This window comes from Dreissena polymorpha, chromosome 10 (assembly GCF_020536995.1).
Source record: "Dreissena polymorpha isolate Duluth1 chromosome 10, UMN_Dpol_1.0, whole genome shotgun sequence".
In the NCBI taxonomy this organism is placed as follows: domain Eukaryota; kingdom Metazoa; phylum Mollusca; class Bivalvia; order Myida; family Dreissenidae; genus Dreissena; species Dreissena polymorpha.
In genome coordinates, this window is record NC_068364.1 from 14654653 (window position 1) to 14679362 (window position 24710).

Here is a 24710-nt window from a genome sequence, read left to right on the forward strand (position 1 = left end):
AGTAAATATAACTTATCAATAGAACTTAAATAAATGGGCTGTGCTCTGTGAATAGGAGGTTTAATGCATGTGTGTAAAGTGTCATCCCAGATTAGCCAGTGTAGTCCACACAGGCTAATTAGGGACAACACTTTCCACTTTGATGGTATTTTTATTTCAAGGAAAGTCTCATTTAAGCAAAAAATCCAGTGGAGACAGAAAGTGTCGTCCCTGATTATCCTGTGCAAACTGGCTAGTCTAATCTGTGAAGACACTTTACGCACATGCAGTAAACCCACTTTTTACAGAGCACGACCCAAATATTTGTATGCCCCTGGTAGGGTGGCATATAGCAGTTGAACTGTCCTTCAGTCCGTCTGTCAGTCCGTCAGTCTGTGCATCCGTCCGAAAACTTTAAAATTGGCCATAACTTTTGCAATATGGAAGATAGCAAATTGATATTTGGCATGCATGTGTATCTCATGAAGCTGCACATTTTGAGTGGTGAAAGGTCAAGGTCAAGGTCATCCTCCAAGGTCAAAAGTCAAAAAATACAATCCAAGGGAAGTAATAAGGTTTAAAAGGAATATAATTTTTAAACCTGCCAAATGATATATTGAAATTTTATTTCAAAGCGGCGCAATAGGGGGCATTCTGTTTCTGACAAACACATCTTTTGTTTGTCTCGCAGATCAGAATTTCTGGCTGAGCAGGCAAGGTTGGAAATGGAGCGTCAGAAGATCCTGGAGGCAGAAAACGCAAAACGAGAGCTGGAGAAACAGCGACTCCTTGAGGTTTGTATAGTCTGCATTTATCCCATCATCAGAAGTGTCTAAATAAACCACTGTGGAATAAATTTTCCTCTATTTCGGCAGTGCTGAAATATAGCTTTCACGCGCGGCGGAGAATGGTCATATTACTCGGAATCAACTATAAAGTAATCATTTTTAGTAAAATCGAATCAGGTTCAACAAAACAAACAATTTGATACCAAGATGTAATATGTTTTTAACACATAATGCAACTTAAAAAGCAAAAAAACATTATTTACAAATATTAAGTGCCCGTACTCGTGATGTCATTATTAACACGTCATACGACACAATGCATGTTCTTTCATGCTAAAGCTGCAGTTGTTTGGTGTGTTTTTTTCATTATTTCTTAAAAATCCGGGACGTAGAGGTATGATAAACAGAAAAACAGGTTAGTACCTGATCTTTTTGTAATGTATTAGACTCGGCACGATTAAAATAATGAAACAATGTTTGCTTGAAATAACTTTGGAATTGTCCGTGTAGTTCGATTTTCCTTTTCTATTTTTAAAGAAATAATTTACGACTAAGAAAATTGATGGGATAAATCGAATACTAGGTCGGTGCCGAATAAAGCAAAGTTTATTTTGCGAGGCTTAGAAAATCTGAACCACGTGCCTTGGTGAGTATTCTAGTATTCTCTATTTACTCGCCATGGGAAAATGGGGCTTTGTGCATGGGGGTAAAGTTTTGTCTAAGACAACAATCAGGGATGACACTTTCTGCTTGAATGAAATTTTTAGTTTAAAGGAAGTATTTACTTAATAAAAATCCAATGTATGTCATTCAGATTCATTTGTCCTGCACAATCCACATCAACATATTGCTGGAGGTTGTGGACATAATAAGTGTGGCTTAATAGATAAGCTAATTCCCACTCACAAGCAAAGTGAAAATGGCTTTGTGCAACCAGCATAACACCAGAACAGCCTGGGAGTAACTTGCAGGCTGTTCATTTTTTATGCTGTTTGCTGCTTATCAGTATCTAAGGGTTGGAAATGAGGCCTTTGAAACTTTAATTTAGTTAGAAAGGTTTTAATTTGATTTTCTAAGGGATAAGAAACAAGTCTTAATTTGTATCTGAGTAATAAAAGTTGAATGGATAGGATGAAAGGATAATTTATGGCGCCGATAGAAGGATAATTTATGACGCATTCTTCAGTTATTTTTTGTAGAACGATTATTTTGTGGCGCCTTCTTCAGTTACGTCGACTGGAGGAAGAGGCTCGACAGAGAATGTTAGACGAGATTGAGGCTCGGCGCACGAACGCCATCGCACGCCGGGACTACAACATCGAGAACCGCAATAACATGGACAAACTGAAATACAACCAGGAGCTTACAAGGGCGTGGACCTTCTCATACTTCGTACACTGGCCCCGGGAAACATACGAGAGGTAGGCATCAGCAGCAGCATTAGCAGCAGAAGCAGCCTCAGCATAATAATCATCATCATTATCTGCAGCTTTATCTTAAATATCACTACCGCCATTGTTATCATAATCAGCAGCAGCAGTACCTTTTTAATCATCATCATCATCAGCCTTGGCATCCTTATCATCATGAGCAGCAGCACCATCATCATTACTATCATCAATATTATCAACAACAATTAACTGTTTGTTTATAAAGGAAATCGTTCACATTTGCTTTGAATTCACAAATTGAAAATGTATTCTTATTTATTTTAAGCTTTTGAATAAATGTTTGTTGGCTGTTATTTGTATTATGTTCTGTAAACATGATGGCCAGATAATTACCTTGGACTCCCATAGGCAAGTATTAAATGATACAGACACATAAACATGTGTTATTAGCTCGGCTGTTTTCGGAGAGGTATTGTCATAGCCAGCTCGTCCGCCGTCCGCGTCATGCTAAAACCTTAACATTGGCTCTAAAATCAAAGTGCTTCCACCTACAACTTAGAAACTTCATATGTAGATGCACCTTGATGAGTTCTTCATGCCACACTCATTTTTTGGTCACTAAGTCAAAGGCCAAGGTCACTTTGACCTCTTATATAAAACTTTAACATGCTTTAAAATCAAAGTGCTTCCACCTACAACTTTGAAACTTCATATGTAGATGCACCTTGATCAGTTCTACTCGCCGCACTCATTTTTAGATCACTAGGTCAGAGTAAAGGTCACTGTGACCTCTTATATAAAACTTAAACATAGGCTCTAAAATCTTCCTTTTCCTGTGACAAGCTTTCATTTATTCCAAACTGCACCCACAGCCGAGAGTTGGCACCCGCTATACGGTGCTCTTGTTTTCATAATTGTAACTAAAAAGTATCCAAATAGTGAGATATATATTTAACAATAATAATTAGACAGTAATATAATGTGCTTATTTCAAAGTTTTAGTGTTTAAATAATTTTATTTGAGCCATCAATAATACATCATTCAGTGCTTACTCATGTTTGCAGCTATTTAAACAGATAACTCTTAAATTCAACGACTAGTTCTTGGAAAACTTGGCTTAATGCATGTGCGTAAATTGTCACCCTAGATTAGCCTGTCTGCACTGGCTTCCATGTTATTTTTAATTTAAAGGAAGTGTCTTCTGAACAAAAATCCAGTTTAGGCGGAAAGTGTCTTCCCTGAGTAGTCTGTGGCTAATATGACACATCACACATGAGTCTTCCCTGAGTAGTCTGTGGCTAGTCTAATATGACACTTCACACATGAGTCTTCCCTGAGTAGTCTGTGGCTAGTCTAATATGACACATCACACAGGAAGCCAAGTTTTCCCATTATGCAGCTACAACGTTTGCCTTACTTGTACACTTTTGTTTCATTAGCCCTCACAGGCCCAAATTGCGCCGAGATCGTATGAAGGTATTTTGACAAGAAAACCCAAAATAAAACTCACTTTTTATGTAAACTATGGATATGTTAGCAATGTTTACTCCAGGTATTTTTGCCATATTTATTCCTGAAACCTTCCATTTTACCTGTTTTGAGGTTGGAACATGCAACTATTTTATCCAATATACTTATAGAAATGTGGAAGTGGGCCAATGTTTTCAAAGCTCAATTAAAGTTTCTCAAAAACTAATGATAATTCTTTTAATTTGTCAAATTAGTCTCCAGATATTATGTGGTACTTTTCGTATTGAAATGTCATTAACAAGTTAATTTGCTGCAATATTTAATATTTTACCATGATGTAAAAAGAAGCCACCAGGTTTCACATCAACAATTTAATGTGAATGTGTGCCTTAAATATGAAATTAAGGGCCAGCTAGAATAGTATCCTATATTTCTGGCATTATTAGATGCTGGATAAAAGCACAAACAATACGAGTCTTTCTCTTGAAAAATTGCATGAGCTAAAAGTGTCATTCCAGCTAAACATGTGCATATGCACATTCTAAGTAGGGACATCTACATGTATCAGGATATTGAAGTTACAAGTTTCATGTTAAAACTTACAGAAATCAATTTGAAAATGTACTTAAAATACCTGGATTTACGCTGCTGTGACATGATTGCATGACAGTGTATTTGCTTTCACTTTAACCTGCGTATGTAACATTTGAGACAATTGTTCATAATGTTGTACTAAAGTGTGTGTTTTTGATGATTCCTGTAATGAGCAACCTTCTTTTAGTAAATGGTTTGTTTTCCCCATCACAGTTTTTCTTATTGCAGAGTTTTCAAGTATGTTAATATAAATCATTCTTTCGTCTACATATGAAGAGTTGTATAGGAAATGTTTTTAGAAATTACTGAGTGTATATGTTTTTGTTTTGGAATTGGTCAGAATTTGTTTCCAAGGTAGATTAAGCATAATGATACATGTTGTTTTTATTACAAGCCATGTAGCAACAAAATATAGAAATGTTAATTAGCCTTGCTTCAAAATAGAGAACATACCTGCATGTTAATTTCTTAAATTAGCTTATGTACCGGTATATACTTGGTACATTGTTATACAATTTATTGCATGGAAACGAATATATTGTTGTTTCATAGTGGGTAGAATGGTTCATACGTGTATGACTTTGATATATTGGCCTTTGGTAACTATTGGCAACCATACAGTCACTTTGATGTGTTAATATTGAACTTTGAATGTTGTTCACCATCCATTTCGTGGACTCGAGATAATGAACATCTTCTCCAAAGCCTATTGTAAAAGTTTATATGAAAACTGATTTTTGAAGGAAATGTAACTGTATTGAGACTTCAAACTGTGCAATAATTTTGCCAGAAAATGTCTCCGCAGTTGATGTCTCTTAAATAATCTTAAGCCTAAGAGTGAGGTTGTTGGATTCAGGTCCATTAAAATTACAGAATATTGTACGTATTCATTGATTATCATGTGCATATACATAAGTTTCAGAATGTGCAGTTAAATATTCATTTTAAATAAATCACTACAGGTTGTGCATCATTTTGTAACAACTCTGAATTCTTACTGTGGTATAGCTTGCACTGGCAACGCCTACTTGCAGGACACGCCTACGGCATGAATGCCTCTTTGATAGCATGTTCAGAGACAGACTGTTTTGTATGCTGGACGAGTACGGATGTAAATAAAACCAGTATAACCTTCAATGGTGTTTGTTCCTTAAATGGAGTTCCTTTAATGGTGCTAACTAGTGTATTCTGTAGATGAAACACTACAATTGGCGACGAGGATATTAAACGTTCAATTACATTGTCTTAAATGATGGAAAAAGAAAACGACTATTTGCCCCGATTCGATGTGCATGGTGAACCGTCGGGATTAGCGGCAAAGTGGAAACGTTGGTTTCGAGCGTTTGAACTGTATGTTGTCGGGAAAGGAATTAAAGACAATGACCGTAAACATGCATTGTTGCTTCACATGGCTGGCATGGAAGTGCAGGATGTATTCTATACTTTGCCGGAAGGAGAGGGAGCAAACGTTTATGCTAGAGCCGTCGATGCGCTAAGCAAGCATTTCGCGCCACAATCGAATGTTCCTTACGAAAGACATATGTTCCGGAAGTTAGATCAGTCGCCGACAGAATCCGTAGATCAATATATCACACGGTTGCGACAGAAAGCAGAGACGTGTGAATTTGAGAACACAGATGAGCAAATTAGAGATCAGGTGATTGAGAAGTGCATTTCAAGTGAATTAAGACGGAAACTTCTGCAAAAAGGACGGGATTTAACCCTGACAGAATTGCGTTCCATTGCGAGAACATTAGAAAATGCTGAACATCAGGCAAAATGCATTGAGCAAAGCCCACAGGCGGTAAACACAACAACAAGCCGAACAACAAAAGGTACGTTTGCACGGAAAAATCGTATTCAAAATGACGTTCAATGTTTTAAATGTGGGAAACGGGGTCACATTGCAAAAGACAGCACGTGTCCAGCGCGTGGAAAGCACTGCAATAAGTGTGGCAAGATAGGACATTTTGCGATTAAATGCCGATCGGGTGAAAAGTCGAAAAAGAAACCGCCTACTGTGCGTCAAGTTGTGGACACAACTGATGACAGACAGTTCACGTTTACTGTACAAAATAAGTACCCGACAGCAACATCGATAATGGTCGAAATTGGTGGTGTACAAATAAAGGCGATCATTGATTCCGGTTCAAGCTGCAACATTGTGGATAGGAAAACGTGGGAGTTCTTGAAACGAAATGACATAAAATGCAGGGACGAGCCAAGGAAAACAGAACTGTATGCCTATGGATCTAAGGAACCACTGAAGACTGCTGGTGTATTTTGGACAACGATTGTTTACAAGGGTGTAGCGGTAGATGATGCAGAATTTGTTGTCATTGAGGGATCTGGACAGTCCTTATTAAGCTATGATACAGCTATGCGACTTGGCGTACTTAAAATAGTGCGTCAAATGGAAACCCCGGGAATATCGGATGTTGTTAATAATTACAACGAATTATTTACGGGATTTGGAAAACTGAAAGGTTATCAACTTGAAGTGCCCATTGACCAGGCTGTAACACCTGTAGTGCAACCGACCAGACGCGTGCCATATCAGTTACGAGAGAAGTTGGAAGCTAAAATCAAAGAATTACTCGACTCAGATGTCATTGAACCCGTAAGTGGACCGTCGAAGTGGGTGTCACCTGTCGTCATAATACCAAAGAATGATGGCGACATTCGACTTTGCGTTGACATGAGACAGGCAAACAGAGCCATACAAAGGACTAGGTATCCGATACCAACAGTGGACGAAGTGTTGCAGGAAATGAATAACAGCAAGTATTTCAGCAAACTGGACATTAAAAACGCGTATCATCAAATTGAACTGTCCCCAGAATCGCGAGAAATCACAACGTTTACAACACACAGTGGGCTATACAGGTATAAATGTTTAATGTTTGGAATAACATGTGCTCCAGAAATGTACCAGATGATTTTGCAACAAACATTGCAAGGCTGTGAGGGTGTTAACAGCATTGCCGATGACATTATTGTCCATACTGCAACGAAAGAACAACATGATAAATGTTTAAATAATGTGCTACGTGTATTGAGAGACAAAGGTTTTACACTTAACAAGGAAAAATGTCAATTTTACATGAATAAGTTAGTGTTTATGGGTCATGAGCTGTCTGAGAGAGGGATAGGGGCAACGCAGGTCAAGGTCGATGCTGTAGTAAACGCGCCTGAGCCGCGAAACGCGAGCGAGGTTCGAAGTTTCCTCGGTTTAGTGAATTTTTGCGCAAGATTCATACCGAATTTGTCTACGATGTCCGCGCCGTTAAATGATCTGTTAAGAAAGAAAACGGTGTTTAAATGGGGTCGGTCTCAACAGGACGCGTTCAAAGAATTAAAAAGAAGGCTAGCATGTGCCGAAACATTGGGGTATTACGATAAAACCGCGCCGACAAAGGTCATAGTCGATGCGAGTCCAGTAGGACTAGGTGCTGTGCTCGTGCAGGTTCAAAATGGCGAAAACCGCGTAATAAGTTATGCCAGTAGAAGCTTAACTGATGTTGAGAGGAGATACTCACAAACTGAAAAAGAGGGTTTAAGCGTAGTGTGGGCATTAGAGCGTTTTCATCCATGGCTTTATGGTATCGAGTTCGAGCTTCTTACTGACCACAAGCCACTTGAATACATTTACGGACCAAGGTCAAAACCGTGCGCTAGACTTGAGCGATGGGTTCTTAGGCTGCAACCGTACCGATTTACGGTTAAACATGTGAACGGTCGAGACAATATTGCAGACGCACTGTCGCGACTTCCGCTCAAGCACAGTTCTAGGACAATAGATAGTGTAGATGACCACGAATACATTAAATTTGTTGCGCGCGAAGCAACACCCAGTGCTATGACCACTCGAGAAATAGAAGAGGTATCATTTTGTGATGATGAGATAAGCAGATTACGCGAAAGCGTGACGAACGGGACGTGGGATAAACACGAGCAAACTCAGTTTATACATATCAAAGATGAACTGTGTGTAATTGGTTACTTAGTACTTAGGGGTACGCGAATCGTTGTCCCGCGTGAATTACGCAAACGCGTATTAGACTTAGGTCACATAGGTCATCCGGGAATCGTGTTGATGAAAAGCAACTTGAGGACCAAAGTTTGGTGGCCGGGTATTGATAAGGAAATTGAACATTACTGTAAAACGTGTTATGGCTGTCAGTTGGTAAGCCAGTCAACAAATCCCGAACCGATGACGAGAACCGAGCTACCAAGTGCCCCATGGCAAGATTTAGCCGCGGACGTATTAGTTCCGTTACCATCGGGTGATTACATTTTTGTTTGTGTCGACTATTACAGTAGGTATGTAGAGCTTGAGGTCACCAAAGTAATAACTAGCGAAAAACTAGTGTCAATATTAAGGAAATGGTTTTTGACGCATGGCTTGCCATTATCTCTACGTACAGACAATGCTAGTAGTTTTGTTTGCGAGTATTTCGAAAATTATTTGCAGTCTCAAGGAATCGAACACAGGCGAAATACTCCCTTGTGGCCGCAAGCAAATGGGGAGGTTGAACGTCAGAACCGTTCAATACTAAAGCGATTACGCATATCTCAAAGTCAAAATCGTAATTGGCGATTAGACCTCGATGATTACCTGATAATGTATCGAAGCACACCCCATTCAGTAACGGGTATGTCACCTGCTGAGATGCTGTTCGGTCGTAAGATAAGAACATGTGTTCCTGAAATTAATACGTATAGGCGGGAAGATAGCGAAATACGTGATCGTGATTCCGAGAAAAAGGGGAAAGGGAAAGTATACTCCGACGCGAAACGAAATGCAAAAGAGAGCGAAATTGTACCAGGCGACAAGGTTCTTTTGAAGCAAAATAGAAACAATAAACTCGACACTCCGTTCAGTTCCGATAAGTACACGGTTATAGATAAGAACGGGAATAGCGTGGTTGTACGTGCCGATGATGGTACCGAGTATCGGCGAAATGTAACGCATATGAAAAAAATGAATGAACAAAATCCTCAGACAGACTCAAATGTAAACAATTCTAAAAGTGAACATTGTCAAAATAATGTATCATCTGCGGGTAAAGACAGACCGATAAGGGTTCGGAAAATGCCCGAGAAATTTAATGATTTCAAACTGGTGTAAATGCACCGCTAAATAGGCATGTAATTTACTGGTGTTCATTCGAGACAACACACGTGGCGCTTATCCCGCGGATGCTAGTAAATTTCTATTAAACTGACATGTGTATCATGCTCCGAGTGTAAAATGGCTTATAAACGGAAATTGATTAACAGCCAGTGTGGTCGCTCATTACTTTCATGTTAACGATAAAAGGGAATTGTGTGAGAACATTGCTAGTACAAGCGGCGTGCTATTTTATTTTCATTGATAAAATGTTTTCATTTGTGATGTTTTTGTTTTGATTAAATTTAGTTTAGATTGTTTCATAAATGCATGGTGTAATTTGTTATCATGAATTGTTTGTGAACGTATGGGTTTATGTTTAGAGTATGTATTTGTTGATCATGCATTATTTGGTTTGAAAAAAAGGAGGGATTGTGGTATAGCTTGCACTGGCAACGCCTACTTGCAGGACACGCCTACGGCATGAATGCCTCTTTGATAGCATGTTCAGAGACAGACTGTTTTGTATGCTGGACGAGTACGGATGTAAATAAAACCAGTATAACCTTCAATGGTGTTTGTTCCTTAAATGGAGTTCCTTTAATGGTGCTAACTAGTGTATTCTGTAGATGAAACACTACACTTACCATGAAAGTCAATTTGAAATCTTGAGTATAAAACTCAATGATTTGCTATGACCAGTATTTTAAAACTATATAGTTTAGGTCCGTTGGATTCAAACCATTTTTTTGTGAATACACCTTGGCATTTCTTTTCTAGAACATAAATGCTATGCTTGAGAGAAAGTTAACCTTTTCCCACTCAGAGGCAAAGTGAAAATGGCTATGTGCAAACATCATTAACCCTTTCAGTGCTGGAACCAAATTTTGAAGGCCTTTGCAAACAGTTTGGATCCAGATGAGATGCCACAGAACGTAACGTCTCATCAGGATCCAAACTGTTTGCTATTCTGATAGTATTCTTTGAAAAAAAGGAAGAAAATGCTGATTTTAAAAATTCAGCAGACAACATTTTAGCAGACGACAAATTTCCTAGCATGCAAAGGGTTAAACCAGAACCGCCCTGCAAGTAACTCAGGTTCAGGTTTGATGCTATTTTCTGCTCATCAGTATCTTATGGTTGGACATGAAGCCTTTTAAACTGAATCTAGTAAGATAGGTCTTTAATTAAAATACTCTTTCTAAGGGACTACAAATGCATCAAAATGCGTATCTAAGTGGTAAAGGGTTAAATTGGAAGCTTCATGGTAAGGTTTCAAGCTCAAGACCTCTAGATCATAAACGACACCATACTTTACACAACTGTCACTTGTGATTTTTGTCATATGATTATTTCATATGGTTATTAAGTTGTTTGCTCAATCCAATCATCGCAAGTCTGATAGTTTAATCATTAGTATTATATGTTTATAATTTAACATTTGTTTGATTTCATCCATATCTACCATATTGAGTTGAAAAGAACAAAGCAAGTTTTCAATTGAGACTTGCTCAGGACAAATGGGGTTTAATGCATGTGCTCGGTAAGTGTCCTTAACTAGATTTTCTCTAAGAAAATACTTAATTTAAACAAAAAATATAATAAAAGTGAAAAGTTTTTTCCCTTACAAACCTGTGTTGACTGCACATGCTAATATAGGAGGACACTTTATGCGTATACTTCATAATGAGGCTCAAATGTATTCATTGTTTCAGACCAATCTGCGATCCCGATCAAATGTATTCATTGTTTCAGACCAATCTGCGATCCCGATCAAATGTATTCATTGTTTCAGACCAATCGGCGATCCCGATCCGAGAAAAGTCGTGAAGATCAAAAACCCAGCGCCTAAGAAAGTTGTGGACCCAGCTGTGGCAGAGGGGAGTAAGGATGAGAAGGTTGTACCTCCTAACCCTACATAGGAGGCCGACACCCTCAACAGTGGTTTCCAGTGAACTCTTCTGTCCATTTGTACCTCTTAACCCCCCCAAAAGTGGGTGGCTCTAAGAATTGTATAAAAATTGTACAGAAATGGTTACTAACAGTAGTGTTAGTTACAAAAAATCTTTATTTTGAAATTAAATTTTGATGCTATGACAAATGTTTGCTTTTGAAAATGTCTTGTGACCTTAAATCTCTAAATATTTTAAATTGAAAAGCTGTGATTTAAATTTGGTGTGCCCTTTCTCTCACTGGGCATTTTGTATTTGAGTGTCAACTGGTTATACATGCAACTTGTTTATTTAGTGTTATTTTTTCTATGGAATATTGTATTATGCTAATTTAATGTAATTTATTAAAAAATATTTGTATTTGTCACTGCAATTATTTTAATTTTGCAATATTTCACAATTTACATTTGTTTTCGATGGGTTCATGCAATGGTCAAACTGGCAATGTTGTGATGCAATATATTGACAAGATTTTATGAAACATCCTGTGCATGTGTTTTATTTGTCCAAGTAAGTGGGATCTTAATAATCTTAACCAGTAAAAAGTCTTAGTTTTTAACTTTTAAACAAATTCATGTTAAATTATTGCATTGTTGCATACAATTTGTATACATCCGAAGGGAGGCAAATAGTTCTTGATGTCTTTTGATGTTGTACTATAAGGGTATGACTAGTGAATGTATATACCGGTACATATTGACACACATTTTGACTTTAATATAAATAGATATTTTATTTATGGGCTGCACTCTGTGGAAAGGGGGTTTAATGTATGTGCGTAAAGTGCAGAGAGAAAAGTGTCGTCCCAGATTGGCATGTGCACAGGCTAATCAGGAACGACACTTTCCGCTAAAATTGGATTTTTACTAAGAAGATACTGTGGAAAGTGTCATCCCTGAGTAGCCTGTGCAGACTGCACAGGCTAATTTGGAACAACACTTTACGCACATGCATAAAACCATCTTTTCTCAAAGCACTACTCATATATAATTGAGTTCAAGAATGATGCATGATTAAGACATTTATATGATATATATATTTATATAAACTGACTGTGATACAAACTGGGTATTTACAATATTGTCTTCAGGTTCACATGACAACACGGTGTTGTTTGTCAAGCTATAAGCACTGCAGCTATTTCTTGGATGCTAGTAAACCTTGATTCTGCTTACAACTCAAAACAGATATTTATTTTATTCAACTCATCTGCAAATCTTTGAATAATAACAGACATATATCTTCAATGGTATAACCCAGTCACTTGGTGGGAAAACAGGGCTTAATGCATCCCAGAGTAGCCTGTGTAATCTTGACAGACTAATCAGGGACAACATTTTCCATCTAGACTGGATGACAGACTAATCAGGGACAACATTTTCCATCTAGACTGGATGACAGACTAATCAGGGACAACATTTTCCATCTAGACTGGATGACAGACTAATCAGGGACAACATTTTCCATCTAGACTCGAGTTTTTAATCTTGACAGACTAATCAGGGACAACATTTTCCATCTAGACTGGATGACAGACTAATCAGGGACAACATTTTCCATCTAGACTGGATGACAGACTAATCAGGGACAACATTTTCCATCTAGACTGGATGACAGACTAATCAGGGACAACATTTTCCATCTAGACTCGAGTTTTTAATCTTGACAGACTAATCAGGGACAACATTTTCCATCTAGACTGGAGTTTTTTGTCAGCAAAAAAAACTTCTGTACACAAAAAAATGCATAAAAGCGGAAAGTGTTATTTGCACACTCATGAACAAAGCCAGCTGTCCAACGGTGCGGCTAAAATCGTTTTCACAGACAAGTTGATACTGATCTGCAACAGTTACTGCACACCTTGTGTCACAGAACTATATCAATGAACTGTTGTATTTTATAAAATGTTGATACTCATAGCAACCATTGTTTTAACAGTGCCGTTTTGTTTTTGCTCAGATGTTGTTACGGTGAAATATTGAAAAGACAATAACTGTATTGTCAGCCATGACAAATTGCTTGTAGACACTAATGGATACATTCATTTATTTTGTGAATGATACTCTTCTATTGTGTATCTTGTGAAATATATTGCTTGATTCTTTTTTAAATATATATTTATCCATATATTTCTATATAAAGAACAAATACATTTTTGTAATGAAATATTGTATTTGTCTTTTTTTATCACAGCCACATATTGAACAATATACATATAGCTTTAAGACCAACAATATACATATAGCTTTAAGACCAACAATATACATATAGCTTTAAGACCAACAATATACATATAGCATTAAGACCAACAATATACATATAGCTTTAAGACTAACAATATACATATAGCTTTAAGACTAACAATATACATATAGCTTTAAGACCAACAATATACAATATAAAACCAAATATACAATTATATACATACATATGGAATAAGACAGCATATATTCATACATTCACACAGAGTCTTGTATTTACAACATAATTGTAAATGTATCAACAAATATTATAAATTTACATTTACTTTAGTGTGTTCTTTACAGACTCAAAATATGTATTTCACTGTAATTGTTCTTTATAGAATACATGAAAACAACAACGCATCTGATGATATTAACAAACATTGAACACAAAATGACAGTATTATTTTATGTAAACTTACGCATTCTTATTTGGCTAGCCAGTTTAATAAATAAATTCCATTATCAAACATGTACACAATTATTGTAAAAAAATCGATTAGTAAAAATATTAACAAAATAAGCACAAAGCTATTAAAAACAACATGGGCAATATGCAAGAATATTTAGCTAAACAATATGATAAAACCCAAATCAACTGAGATCTAGCTTTGTCTACAATAACACAGTGACATATTCCCCCACAACATGCTTGCTTTATTATGTGTGCACTACATCAATTTACAATAAAAACTATATAAGAAGCTTAAAGGTAAAAAGCAGACATGCAATTTCAGGACCTTTGACCAATGACCATAAGAATTTAACCCTTAAAGCGCTGGAGCTGAATTTTAAAGGCCTTTGCAAACAGTTTGGATCCAGATGAGACGCCACAGAACGTGGCGTCTCATCAGGATCCAAACTGTTTGCTATTCTGATAGTATTCTTTGAAAAAAATTGAAGAAAATGCTAATTTTAGAAATTCTGCAGACGACATTTTAGCAGACGACAAATTTCCCAGCATGCAAAGGGTTAACATGAAACATCCTATGATCCTATTGTCATCAAGGGAATTGAGTATACAAAATAATAAAACTTCTACAAGGTGTTCAGAAATTTGAGATAATGTTTGAACCTTTGAACACAAAATGAGACATTGACCTTTGACCAAAGAGCATTTAGAGTTGTATACATGTAGGACACATCATTATGTATCGGGTAATGAGAGGATTAATAACATGCAGTAATACTAAAACCATCACAGACATTAAATTGACAAAATTAAAAACAAATTTTTAGATCGCAATTCGCTGAACTTATGATATTTGTGAGGAAACAGTAATACTGAACATTTACCTTGTTCAAAAATATCCCTTAAAGGCATCTTTTGATGATTTAAAAACCTGAAAATTATAAAGCGCTGCAAAGTGATAAAGTGAATTATTTGTAGAGTTCTGTTGTTGTCGTTATATTTTGTGACACTATGAGGATTGCTTATATAAAGCATAAAATACATTGCGCATTTTACGAGTACGGATGGCTGAGTGCTTTAAGCGTAAGACTTTTACTCCAGGGGTCAGTGGTTCGAGCCCAATTGAGTTTTTTTTCTTTCTTTAATTTTATTCTTACTTTTTACTGGAGCTTTTTAGATCCAATGTTTACATTTATTAATACAAAGCATTTAATGACAAACTTCAATACATGCCATAATCTGTGAAAAGGTCCCTTTAAGTTATTAACAAACTTATTCATGAATGTTCACCTTGACCTATCAGGAGAGATCATAATTTTTGCACACTGAACACCATTTGGTTCCGGGGAATCATAATTTTTTTTTTTGGTCACAACCTCTAAGCCATTTAAACATCACAGCCCAGATTCTGCATTTCATGAACTTTACAAATCACTCAAAAGCAAAGTAAAAATGGCTATGTGCAAACAGGTTTTATGCTGTTTGCCGCTCATCAGTAACTAAAGCTTGGAAATGAAGCCTTTAAAACTTGAATTTAGTAAGAAAGGTATTTAATTAAATGTAAATTTCAAAAGACCTACAAATGTGTCAAAATACAAATAAAATTGCTTAAGGGTTAAGCAACTTGTGTTTGACAAGTTGTCTGGTTATATGGAATACTAATCTTAAGTTCTACTAAAGTGAATCCTTAGCGAAACTAAAGTCCTGTCTGGGATGTAAAGGTTATAGAGGGAACACAAATTCCAGACAGATGGACACAACCACCATCACCCCATTTTTCAAGAAATATTACTCCAAACCCAGACAGTAAATACTTTCCCGTTTAGATTTGTGATTGGCCATGATAAATGCCCCAGCCACCCTTCCTATGTGTGACAATTCAGCTATCATCAATGCTCCTTCTGGCTATACGGTCCATTTCTCCCCCTGGCTCCCCCTGTCTATATTGTCAAGGGCCCCTCTCCCACCCCTCAGGTTGACACAATGCTCCCCCTCCCAATGTCTGCCTTAATCCTCTCCCGTTGCTATATAGACCAAGTTTTCAATGCGCTATTGTCTATATGGTCCATGTGTTGCGTAGGATTGCATAGAAGTCTTCATCACTCTCCACACCAAGGCTAAGTCCCTCGTAATACTCCTCAAACTCCACGTAGGTTACCTCCTCCTGACGCTTGTCTGGCAGCACAGCGTCCAGGAAACCTAGCAGGGGGCTCGTCTCTCCACCGTCTGAAACCGTAGAATGATATACGAGCCTTGTTTAATTCATTTGCGTAAAGTGTCATCCCAGATTACCCCGTGTAGTCCCTGATCTATTTTTTAATGTATTAAAATGTGCATCGTAAGTTGTTTATGAAGTAAACATACATATTGGAACAAGAGATGTGTTTGTCAGAAACACAATGCCCCTTACTGCGCCGTTTTGATTGATTATAATTTTTTTATTATATCCCTATATAAAATATTACTTCTCTTCAAAAAAAAGATCTGTACCTGCCAAATGAAAAATAGAAATTATCTCCCTTTAAAGCTTGTTACTTCCATTAGATTTGTTTTTTTGACCTTGAAGGATGACCTTGACCTTTCACCACTCAAAATGTGCAGCTCAATGAGATACACATGCATGCAAAATATCAAGTTGCTATCTTCATTAGGATAAAAAGTTCAAATACTATATGCCACCCTACCGCGGGCATAAAAACATGGCTTTATCTATGTGCGTAAAGTGTTGTCACCAATTAGACTGTGGAGTCCGCACAGGCTAATCAGGGACAACACTTTCCGCTTTTATGGTATTTTTCGTTTCAAGAAAGTCTCTTCTTAGCAACAATCCAGTTTAGGCATAAAGTGTCGTCCCTGATTAGCCTGTGCAGACTACACACGCTAATCTTGACACACATGCATTAAACCCCTTTTTTACAGAGCATGGCTCACATATATTTGACAGATTAATAAAAATGCATCGAACAACTGTACCATACCCTTTCCAGGCCTGCCAGTGGTGTTGAAAAACTTCTGGATGTCACTAAGTGTAATGTAGCCCTTCTTGCCAGCATCGATTTTACGGAATGCCTGCAAACAAATCATTGTCAACAAGACTGCATACAAAGATTCATACTCATTAAAAAGACATTGTATTGAGATGAAGAAACTTAATGAGCCTCGCTATGGGAAAACGGGGCTTAACCCTTTCCCACTTAGAGACGTTTTTAATCATTTTCCACTTAGATACGTATTTAACCCTTTCCCACTTAGATATGTATTTAACCATTTCCCACTTAGATATGTATTTAACTTTTTCCCACTTAGATACGTGTTTAACCCCTTCCCACTTAGATACGTATTTAACCCTCTCCCACTTACATACGTATTTAACCTTTTCCCACTTAGATACGTATTTTACTTTTCCCCACTTAGATACGTGTTTAACCCCTTCCCACTTAGATACGTATTTAACCCTCTCCCACTTACATACGTATTTAACCTTTTCCCACTTAGATACATATTTTACCCTTTCCCACTTAGATACATATTTAACCCTTTCCCACTTAGATACGTTTTTAACCCTTTCCCACTTAGATACGTATTTAACCTTTTCCCACTTAGATGCATATTTAACCCTTTCCCACTTAGATACGTATTTAACCTTTTCCCACTTAGATACATATTTTACCCTTTCCCACTGGGATACATTTTTCACCTTTTCCCACTTAGATATGTATTTAACCCTTTCCCACTTAGATACATTTTTTACCCTTTCCCACTTAGATACACATTTTACCCTTTCCCACTTAGATATGTATTTAACCCTTTCCACTTAGATACGTATTTAACCCTTTCCCACTTAGATACTTATTTAATAATGTGTGTAAAGTGTCCGCACAGATTAGCCTGTGCAATAAGGAAACATAAATATATTTGATTTCTAAGCACATTTTATTTTTGATCTTGGCTTAGATATCATTAGAACATATGTTTTGAACAAGCTTCAGGAAGATTGGACAAAAAAATGTTACTTCAAGAGTGTTAATAGGCTTTTCGCTAAATTTGACCTAGTGATTTAGTCTTTTACCTTAAATGACCCATGTTTAAACTAAACAAAATATTTAGTTGTGACAAATGCTCTGATCAAGTTTCATGTACAACAAGACTATTGCCAAGCAATAAAAGTCCCCTACCGGTGAAACTCCACCAATTTTCAGCAATATTTCTAGTCTATTTGTTGCCATAGCAACCAGAATTCTTGACGTAGGAACAAAATGAAATGACGTGAATAATCTCAATGTTGCCATCTGTCCATGTTTCAATTTTTATGAAAAAATATGAAATACTTTTAAAGTTAACGCAGGATCCAAAAAAGTGTGACAGACTGACTGACAGACACACACAGCGCAAACCATAAGTTCCCTCCGGTTTCACCAGTAGGGGACTAATAAATAAGGTCCAGTGAGCATTATTAAGTTTCCATACAACAATATGAGGAAAACTGCCCCGCCACGTGGCAGCCATGTTTTTCTACAGACCGGAACTATTTTCAAACTCTGCCAAGCTAAACAAGGTTCAATGTTCTGACCAAGTTTCATTGAGATTGGACTACAAATGAGTCTTCCATAGTGTTCACCAGGTTTCAGTACAGACTTATAAGGCAAACATCCCTAATTCCTGGTGGCCTTTTTTTCCATAAACCACAACCATTTTTGAAATTACCGAGCTATAAAAAGAACAAATGTTCTAACCAAGTTACATGAAGAATACACTATTAAAATGGCTTCTTGAGTGATCACCAGGTTTCACAATAGGCATATAAGAAAACAGTCCTGCACCCTGGCAACCACTTTGTGCTCAGGATAGCTAAAAAGGCAACTTATACAAACAAACAACAAAAGCTGGTATGCACCTTTCTGACAAGTGACTTGCGTGCCTCTACCATGTTGCCGATGACTGCCCACATGTACATGCTGTAGTCGAGCTCCCCCTTCTCATCCTCATCAAGGATCTCAAACAGGGCATCCAGTGTCTGCAGTGGGATGAGTAGAACAATTAGAATTGTACACAAATGAATAAAAGTGTCTGCATTGGAACAAGAAGAAAACTAAAAATTGTAGACAAATGAGCTGCGTTTTAGGAAAAACAGGGCTTAATATGTTAGGTAAAGTGCTGTCCCTGATTAGCATTTGCAGTCCACAAAGTCTAATCAGGGACGTAACTTTCCGCATAGACTGGATTTTTGTTAATAAGAGACTACTGCACAGACTAATCTTGAACAGCACTTTACGCAATTGCATTAAGTTAAATTTGCCCAGAGCACAGCTAAAACGAACAAGTGCACCGCATAACGGGTGCCACGCTCGGCTACAATTGCAGTTTTGAATAAATGAAAGCTTGTCAGATTTTATTTTTTTTAGAGGTCACAGTGACCTTGACCTAGTTTTCCCCAAAATGGTTGTGGCGTTTAGAACTCATCAAGGTGCATCTACATATGAAGTTTCAAAGTTGTAGGAGGAAGCACTTTGATTTTAGAGTAAATGTTAAGGTTTTAGCACGACGCGGACGGCGAGCTGGCTATGACAATACCTCTGTGTTTATCCGAAAACGCCGAGCTAATAAAATAATATTTAAAACAAACTTGGAAATTCCACAAAGCAAATTTTTCTATAAACAAGATATGTATTTGTCAGAAACACTATGTCCCCTTCTGTGCCGCTTTGAAGCTTTATATTTGACCTTTGACCTTGAAGAATGACCTTGACCTTTAACCACTCAAAATGTGCAGCTCCATGAGATACACATGCATGCCAAATATTAAGTTGCTATCTTCAATATTTCAAAAGTTATGGTAAAATGTAAAAGTTGGAGGAAACAAACACTTAAAACAACCAACCAACCAACAGACAGGGCAAAAACAATATGTCCCCCACTATAGTGGTGGGGGACATAAAAACGAAAAGTCCCTACAATACTACTTATTAATATTGTTTTCAACAATGACCTTGACCCACCTTAACATTAGCAATCCTAGGCTAGGTCTTGCTCTATGCTAGATGTATGAACTTTCATCACAATACTTTAGTTATTATGAAAAAATTGTGATTGCAATATTATTTAAACAAGAGCACCGCGTTGCGGGTGCAGACCGCTCATCTATTTTCTTTTAAAGGTGAAGGGACTCTTATTTTCAATCACAAAGGAGGGAGGGGTGGAGTGAAGAGCGGTGCATTGTGTGGGGGTGTGGACATTTATTACATTTCTTCCAAAAATGCGAAAAAAAAATGAAAAAAAAAAATCGGGGGTGGGGGGGGAGGGTGGGGGGGGGTGGGGGGGGATTCTTGGGTGCGATGGTTGGACGGTATTTCAAACATAAAATAATAAAAATAAATATTTGTGTTTTTTAACCGTTTCATAAAAAAAAAATGGGGGGGGGGGTGAGGTGGGGGGGGGTGAGGTGGGGGGGGTATAGTGTGAGGGTGTGGTGGTAATTTGTGAGATGATCTTAAAAAAAAAAAAAAAAAAAAAAAATAGGGGGGGGGGGGGATTCGGGTGGGGGGAGGGGGGGGTGGGGGGGGGATTCTTGGGTGCGATGGTTGGACGGTATTCAAACATAAAATAATCAAAATAAAAAGTTTTGTTTTTTAAAACCGTTTAAAAAAAAATTGGGGAGGGGGTGGGGTGGGGGGGGGGGGTATAGTGTGAGGGTGTGGTGGTCATTTGTGAGATGATCTTAAAAAAAAAAAAAAAAAAAAAAAAAAAATAGGGGGGGGGGGGGGGGGGAGGGGGGGTTGGGGGGGGGGGGGGGGGCACGGCGATGGTTTGGGTGGAGTCTATTGTGGTATGTCAGGTAAGAGTAGTTTTGTCAAAGTATCAATCAAATCTAATCATAAATAAAGAAGTTATGGCAATTTTAGAGAAATTTAATAATTTGACCTTGAGAGTCAAGGTCATTCAAAGGTCAAGGTAAAATTCAACTTGCCAGGTACAGTAACCTCATGATAGCATGAAAGTATTTGAAGTTTGAAAGCAATAGCCTTGATACTTAAGAAGTAAAGTGGATCGAAACACAAAATTTAACCATATATTCAAAGTTACTAAGTCAAAAAAGGGCCATAATTCCGTAAAAATGACATCCAGAGTTATGCAACTTGTCCTTTTACTGTACCCTTATGATAGTTTGCGAGTGTTCCAAGTATGATAGCAATATCTATGATACTTTAGGGGTAAAGTGGACCAAAACACAAAACTTAACCAAACTTTCAATTTTCTAAGTATAAAGGGCCCATAATTCCGTCCAAATGCCAGTCAGAGTTACATAACTTTGCCTGCACAGTCCCCTTACGGTAGTTAGTAAGTGTTGCAAGTATGAAAGCAATAGCTTTGATACTTAAGGAATAAAATGGACCTTAACACAAAACTTAACCAAAATTTTCAATTTTCTAAGTATAAAAAGGGCACATAATTCTGTCAAAATGCACGCCAGAGTTATCTAACTTTGCGTGCCCAGTCCCCTCATGATAGTAAGTAAGTGTACCAAGTTTGAATGCAATAGCATTGATACTTTCTGAAAAAAGTGGACCTAAACGCAAAACTTAACCAAAATTTTCAATTTTCTAAGTATAAAAAGGGCACATAATTCAGTCAAAATGCACGCCAGAGTTATCTAACTTTGCCTGCCCAGTCCCCTCATGATAGTAAGTAAGTGTACCAAGTTTGAATGCAATAGCATTGATACTTTCTGAGAAAAGTGGACCTAAACGCAAAACTTAACCGGACGCCGACGCCGACGCAGACGCCGACGCCAAGGTGATGACAATAGCTCATAATTTTTTTTCAAAAAATAGATGAGCTAAAAAGTGATGTAAACCTTTGAGTCAACTTATAGCTCAACTAAACAAGCAATTTTTATCCACACCTGTTCTATAATGCAATCTCACGCAATGTCTTGTTTACAGTACCTAATCTATAATGCAATCTCAAGCAATGTCTTGTTAACCGCACCTATTCTATAATGCAATCTCAAGCAATGTCTTGTTTACAGTACCTAATCTATAATGCAATCTCAAGCAATGTCTCGTTAACTGCACCTATTCTATAATGCAATCTCAAGAAATGTCTTGTTCACAATACCCAATCTATAATGCAATCTCAAGCAATGTCTTGTTTACCGCACCTATTCACCTATTCTATATTTCAATCTTGCAATGTCTTGTTTATAGTACCTATTCTATAATGCAATATCAAGCAATGTCTTGTTGACCACACCTTTCTATAATGCAATATCAAGCAATGTCTTGTTTACAATACCTAACATATAATGCAATCTCAAGCAATGTCTTGTGTACTGCACCTATTCTATATTGCAATCTTGCAATGTCTTGTTTACCATACCCATTCTATAATGCTATCTCAAGCACTGTCTTGTTCACCGCACCTAATCTATATTGCTATCTCAAGCAATGTCTTGTTTACAGTACCTAATCTATAATGAAATCTCAAGCCATGTCTTGTTTACAGTACCTAATCTATAATATATTCTCAAGCCATGTCTTGTTTACAGTACCTAATTTATAATGCAATCTCAATCAATGTTGTGTTTACAGCACCTAATCTAAAGTGCAATATCAAGCATTGTCTTGTTTCCCCTACCTTATCTATAATGCAATCTCAAGCAATGTCTTGTTTACTGCACCTAATCTATCATGCAATCTCAAGCAATTCCTTGCTTATTGCAACTTATCTATTATGCAATCTCAACCAATGTCTTGTTTACAGCACCTATTCTATAATGCAATCTAAAGTAATGTATTCTTTACTGCACCTTATCTATAATGCAATCTCAATAAATGTCTTGTTTACAGCACCTAATCTATAATGCAATCTCAAGCATTGTCTTGTTTACAGCACCTATAATGCAATCTAAAGTAATGTCTTGTTTACCACACCTAATCTATAATGCAATTTCAAGCAATGTCTTGTTTACTGCATCTTATCTATAATGCCATTTTTTTAAGCAATGTTATGTTGAACACATCTAATCTTTAATGCAGTATCAATCTAAAGCAATGCCTTATTTATGGTTACTCATGTATAATGCAATCTCAAGCGATGTCTTAAGTTGTTTACCGTAACTCATCTATAATGCAATCTCAAGCAATGCCTTGGTTACCACACCTAATCTATAATGCAATCTCAAGCAATGCCTTGTTTACCACACCTAATCTAAACTGCAATATCAACAATTTATTGTTTTCCACACCTTATCTTTAATGCAATCTCGAGCAATTTTTTGTTAAGCGCACCTAATCCATAATGCAATCACAAGCAATTTTTTGTTTACAGCACCTAATCTATAATGAAAGCTCAGGCAATGTCTTGATTACCGCACCTTATCTATAATGAAATCTCAAGCAATGGCTTGTTTACCGCACCTAATCTATGAAAACAAGGTATCATTTAAAAAGATTGCACAATGAACTATCTTGTAAAATTATTTCAACTTATTCTTTCCGATCAATTTCAAAAATGTCCTAAGACTTGTTATAATGCTACGATTGTTGTGAAATTATAGTGTGGACAAAACTACCCATTAATTTTCCCCAAGTCTGTATCAACAATCATGCAAGCAACAAACATCTCTTTCACAGAGATAATGACACAAATGTCTAAACTCACAAATACATCAAAGAATCAAGAATATCTTACCTCAGGTGGCATGTCAATGTGGAAATCAAACAGCCCCTTCTCCAGTTCAAACCGGTACATCACCCCAGTTCCAGACTGGTCAGTTTTACGGTAAAACCGGCCCAGACCAGTTATGGTGCGTATTGCACGCTTACGAATCTTCTTTTGAACATTACCTTAAAAAATAAAATGAAAACGAGACGCACTCTGTGAAAAGGAGGTTTAATGCATGTGCATAAAATGTAGTCCAAGATTAGCCTGTGCAGTCCACACAGGCTCATCTGGAACGTCACTTTCTGCTTATATGATATTTTTTGTTCAAAGTAAATTTCTTCTTAGAAAAAAAAAAGTTTCGGCAGAAAATGTCGTTCCTGATTAGCCTGTGCAAACTGCACCGGCTTATCTGTGACCACACTTTACACACAAGCAATATACCCCCTTTTCACAGAGCATGGATCAATAATTAAATGTCACTGAGTGTCAGAATATAAAGCATGCAAACTTTGCCCATAATTACAAAACTAATTTTAGACTTAAAAGAAAAAATACAGAATTTTTCAGTTGAAATATCCAATTATTGCTTTAATATCCAGTTTAACTTGGCATGAACCACCTCTTATAACATACTTATTTATTTAAGACATTTTATAATTAAAGTAGGCACCATAGGTAGGACATTTTCAATGTAAGAAATGATTTTTATGGGTCTGAGAATGGGTTGGTGAATATGTAACAAGGTTCACCAGAAAATAGGCTTCAAATGCCTTTCAAAGAAACCCAGAAACAAACACAAAGGGTATCAGGAATTGTGAATTGTTGAATAAAGATAGGTCTATTAGGGGACAATAAATTTAGACACTTGACAAATTATAAACAAGAGGGCCTAAAAGGCCCATAGTGGCTCACCTGAGATAACAAGATATTATTGGGACAAATCTTCTGACCGGCATCATTTTTTAACTCTTCCAAGATATTATCGGGATGAATCTTCTGACCAAGTTTCATGAAGATCGGACAGTAAAAGTGGCCTCTAGAGTGTTAACAAGATTTTACAATAGCCGTATAAGGAAAAATGCCCCGCCCCCTGGCAGCCATGTT

General features: G+C 37.1%; 2 protein-coding genes across 4 annotated transcripts in view; one reads left to right on the forward strand and one right to left on the reverse strand.

Moving 5' to 3' along the window:
• LOC127848883 (myosin-11-like) overlaps positions 1 to 13454 on the forward strand; it is a 66935-nt gene extending 53481 nt beyond the window's left edge. For 2 of the 3 annotated variants that reach the window (XM_052381551.1, XM_052381550.1), the window contains exons 20-22: positions 671 to 773; positions 1995 to 2188; positions 11132 to 13454. In XM_052381551.1, coding sequence (XP_052237511.1) covers positions 671 to 773; positions 1995 to 2188; positions 11132 to 11258 — 424 coding nt within the window. In that variant the 3' untranslated portion in view covers positions 11259 to 13454. Of the gene's footprint in view, positions 1 to 670; positions 774 to 1994; positions 2189 to 3598; positions 3636 to 11131 lie in introns of all 3 variants that reach the window. The other variant, XM_052381552.1, reaches the window with a different exon arrangement.
• Positions 13455 to 15050: 1596 nt separating this feature from the next.
• LOC127848885 (calcyphosin-2-like) overlaps positions 15051 to 24710 on the reverse strand; it is a 46517-nt gene continuing 36857 nt past the window's right edge. Inside the window, exons 15-18 of the mRNA XM_052381554.1 lie at positions 23634 to 23788; positions 18838 to 18957; positions 16922 to 17012; positions 15051 to 16169 (exon numbers count right to left, since the gene is read on the reverse strand). Of these exons, the coding sequence (XP_052237514.1) occupies positions 16000 to 16169; positions 16922 to 17012; positions 18838 to 18957; positions 23634 to 23788 (536 nt within the window). The 3' untranslated portion in view covers positions 15051 to 15999. The remainder of the gene's footprint in view (positions 16170 to 16921; positions 17013 to 18837; positions 18958 to 23633; positions 23789 to 24710) is intronic.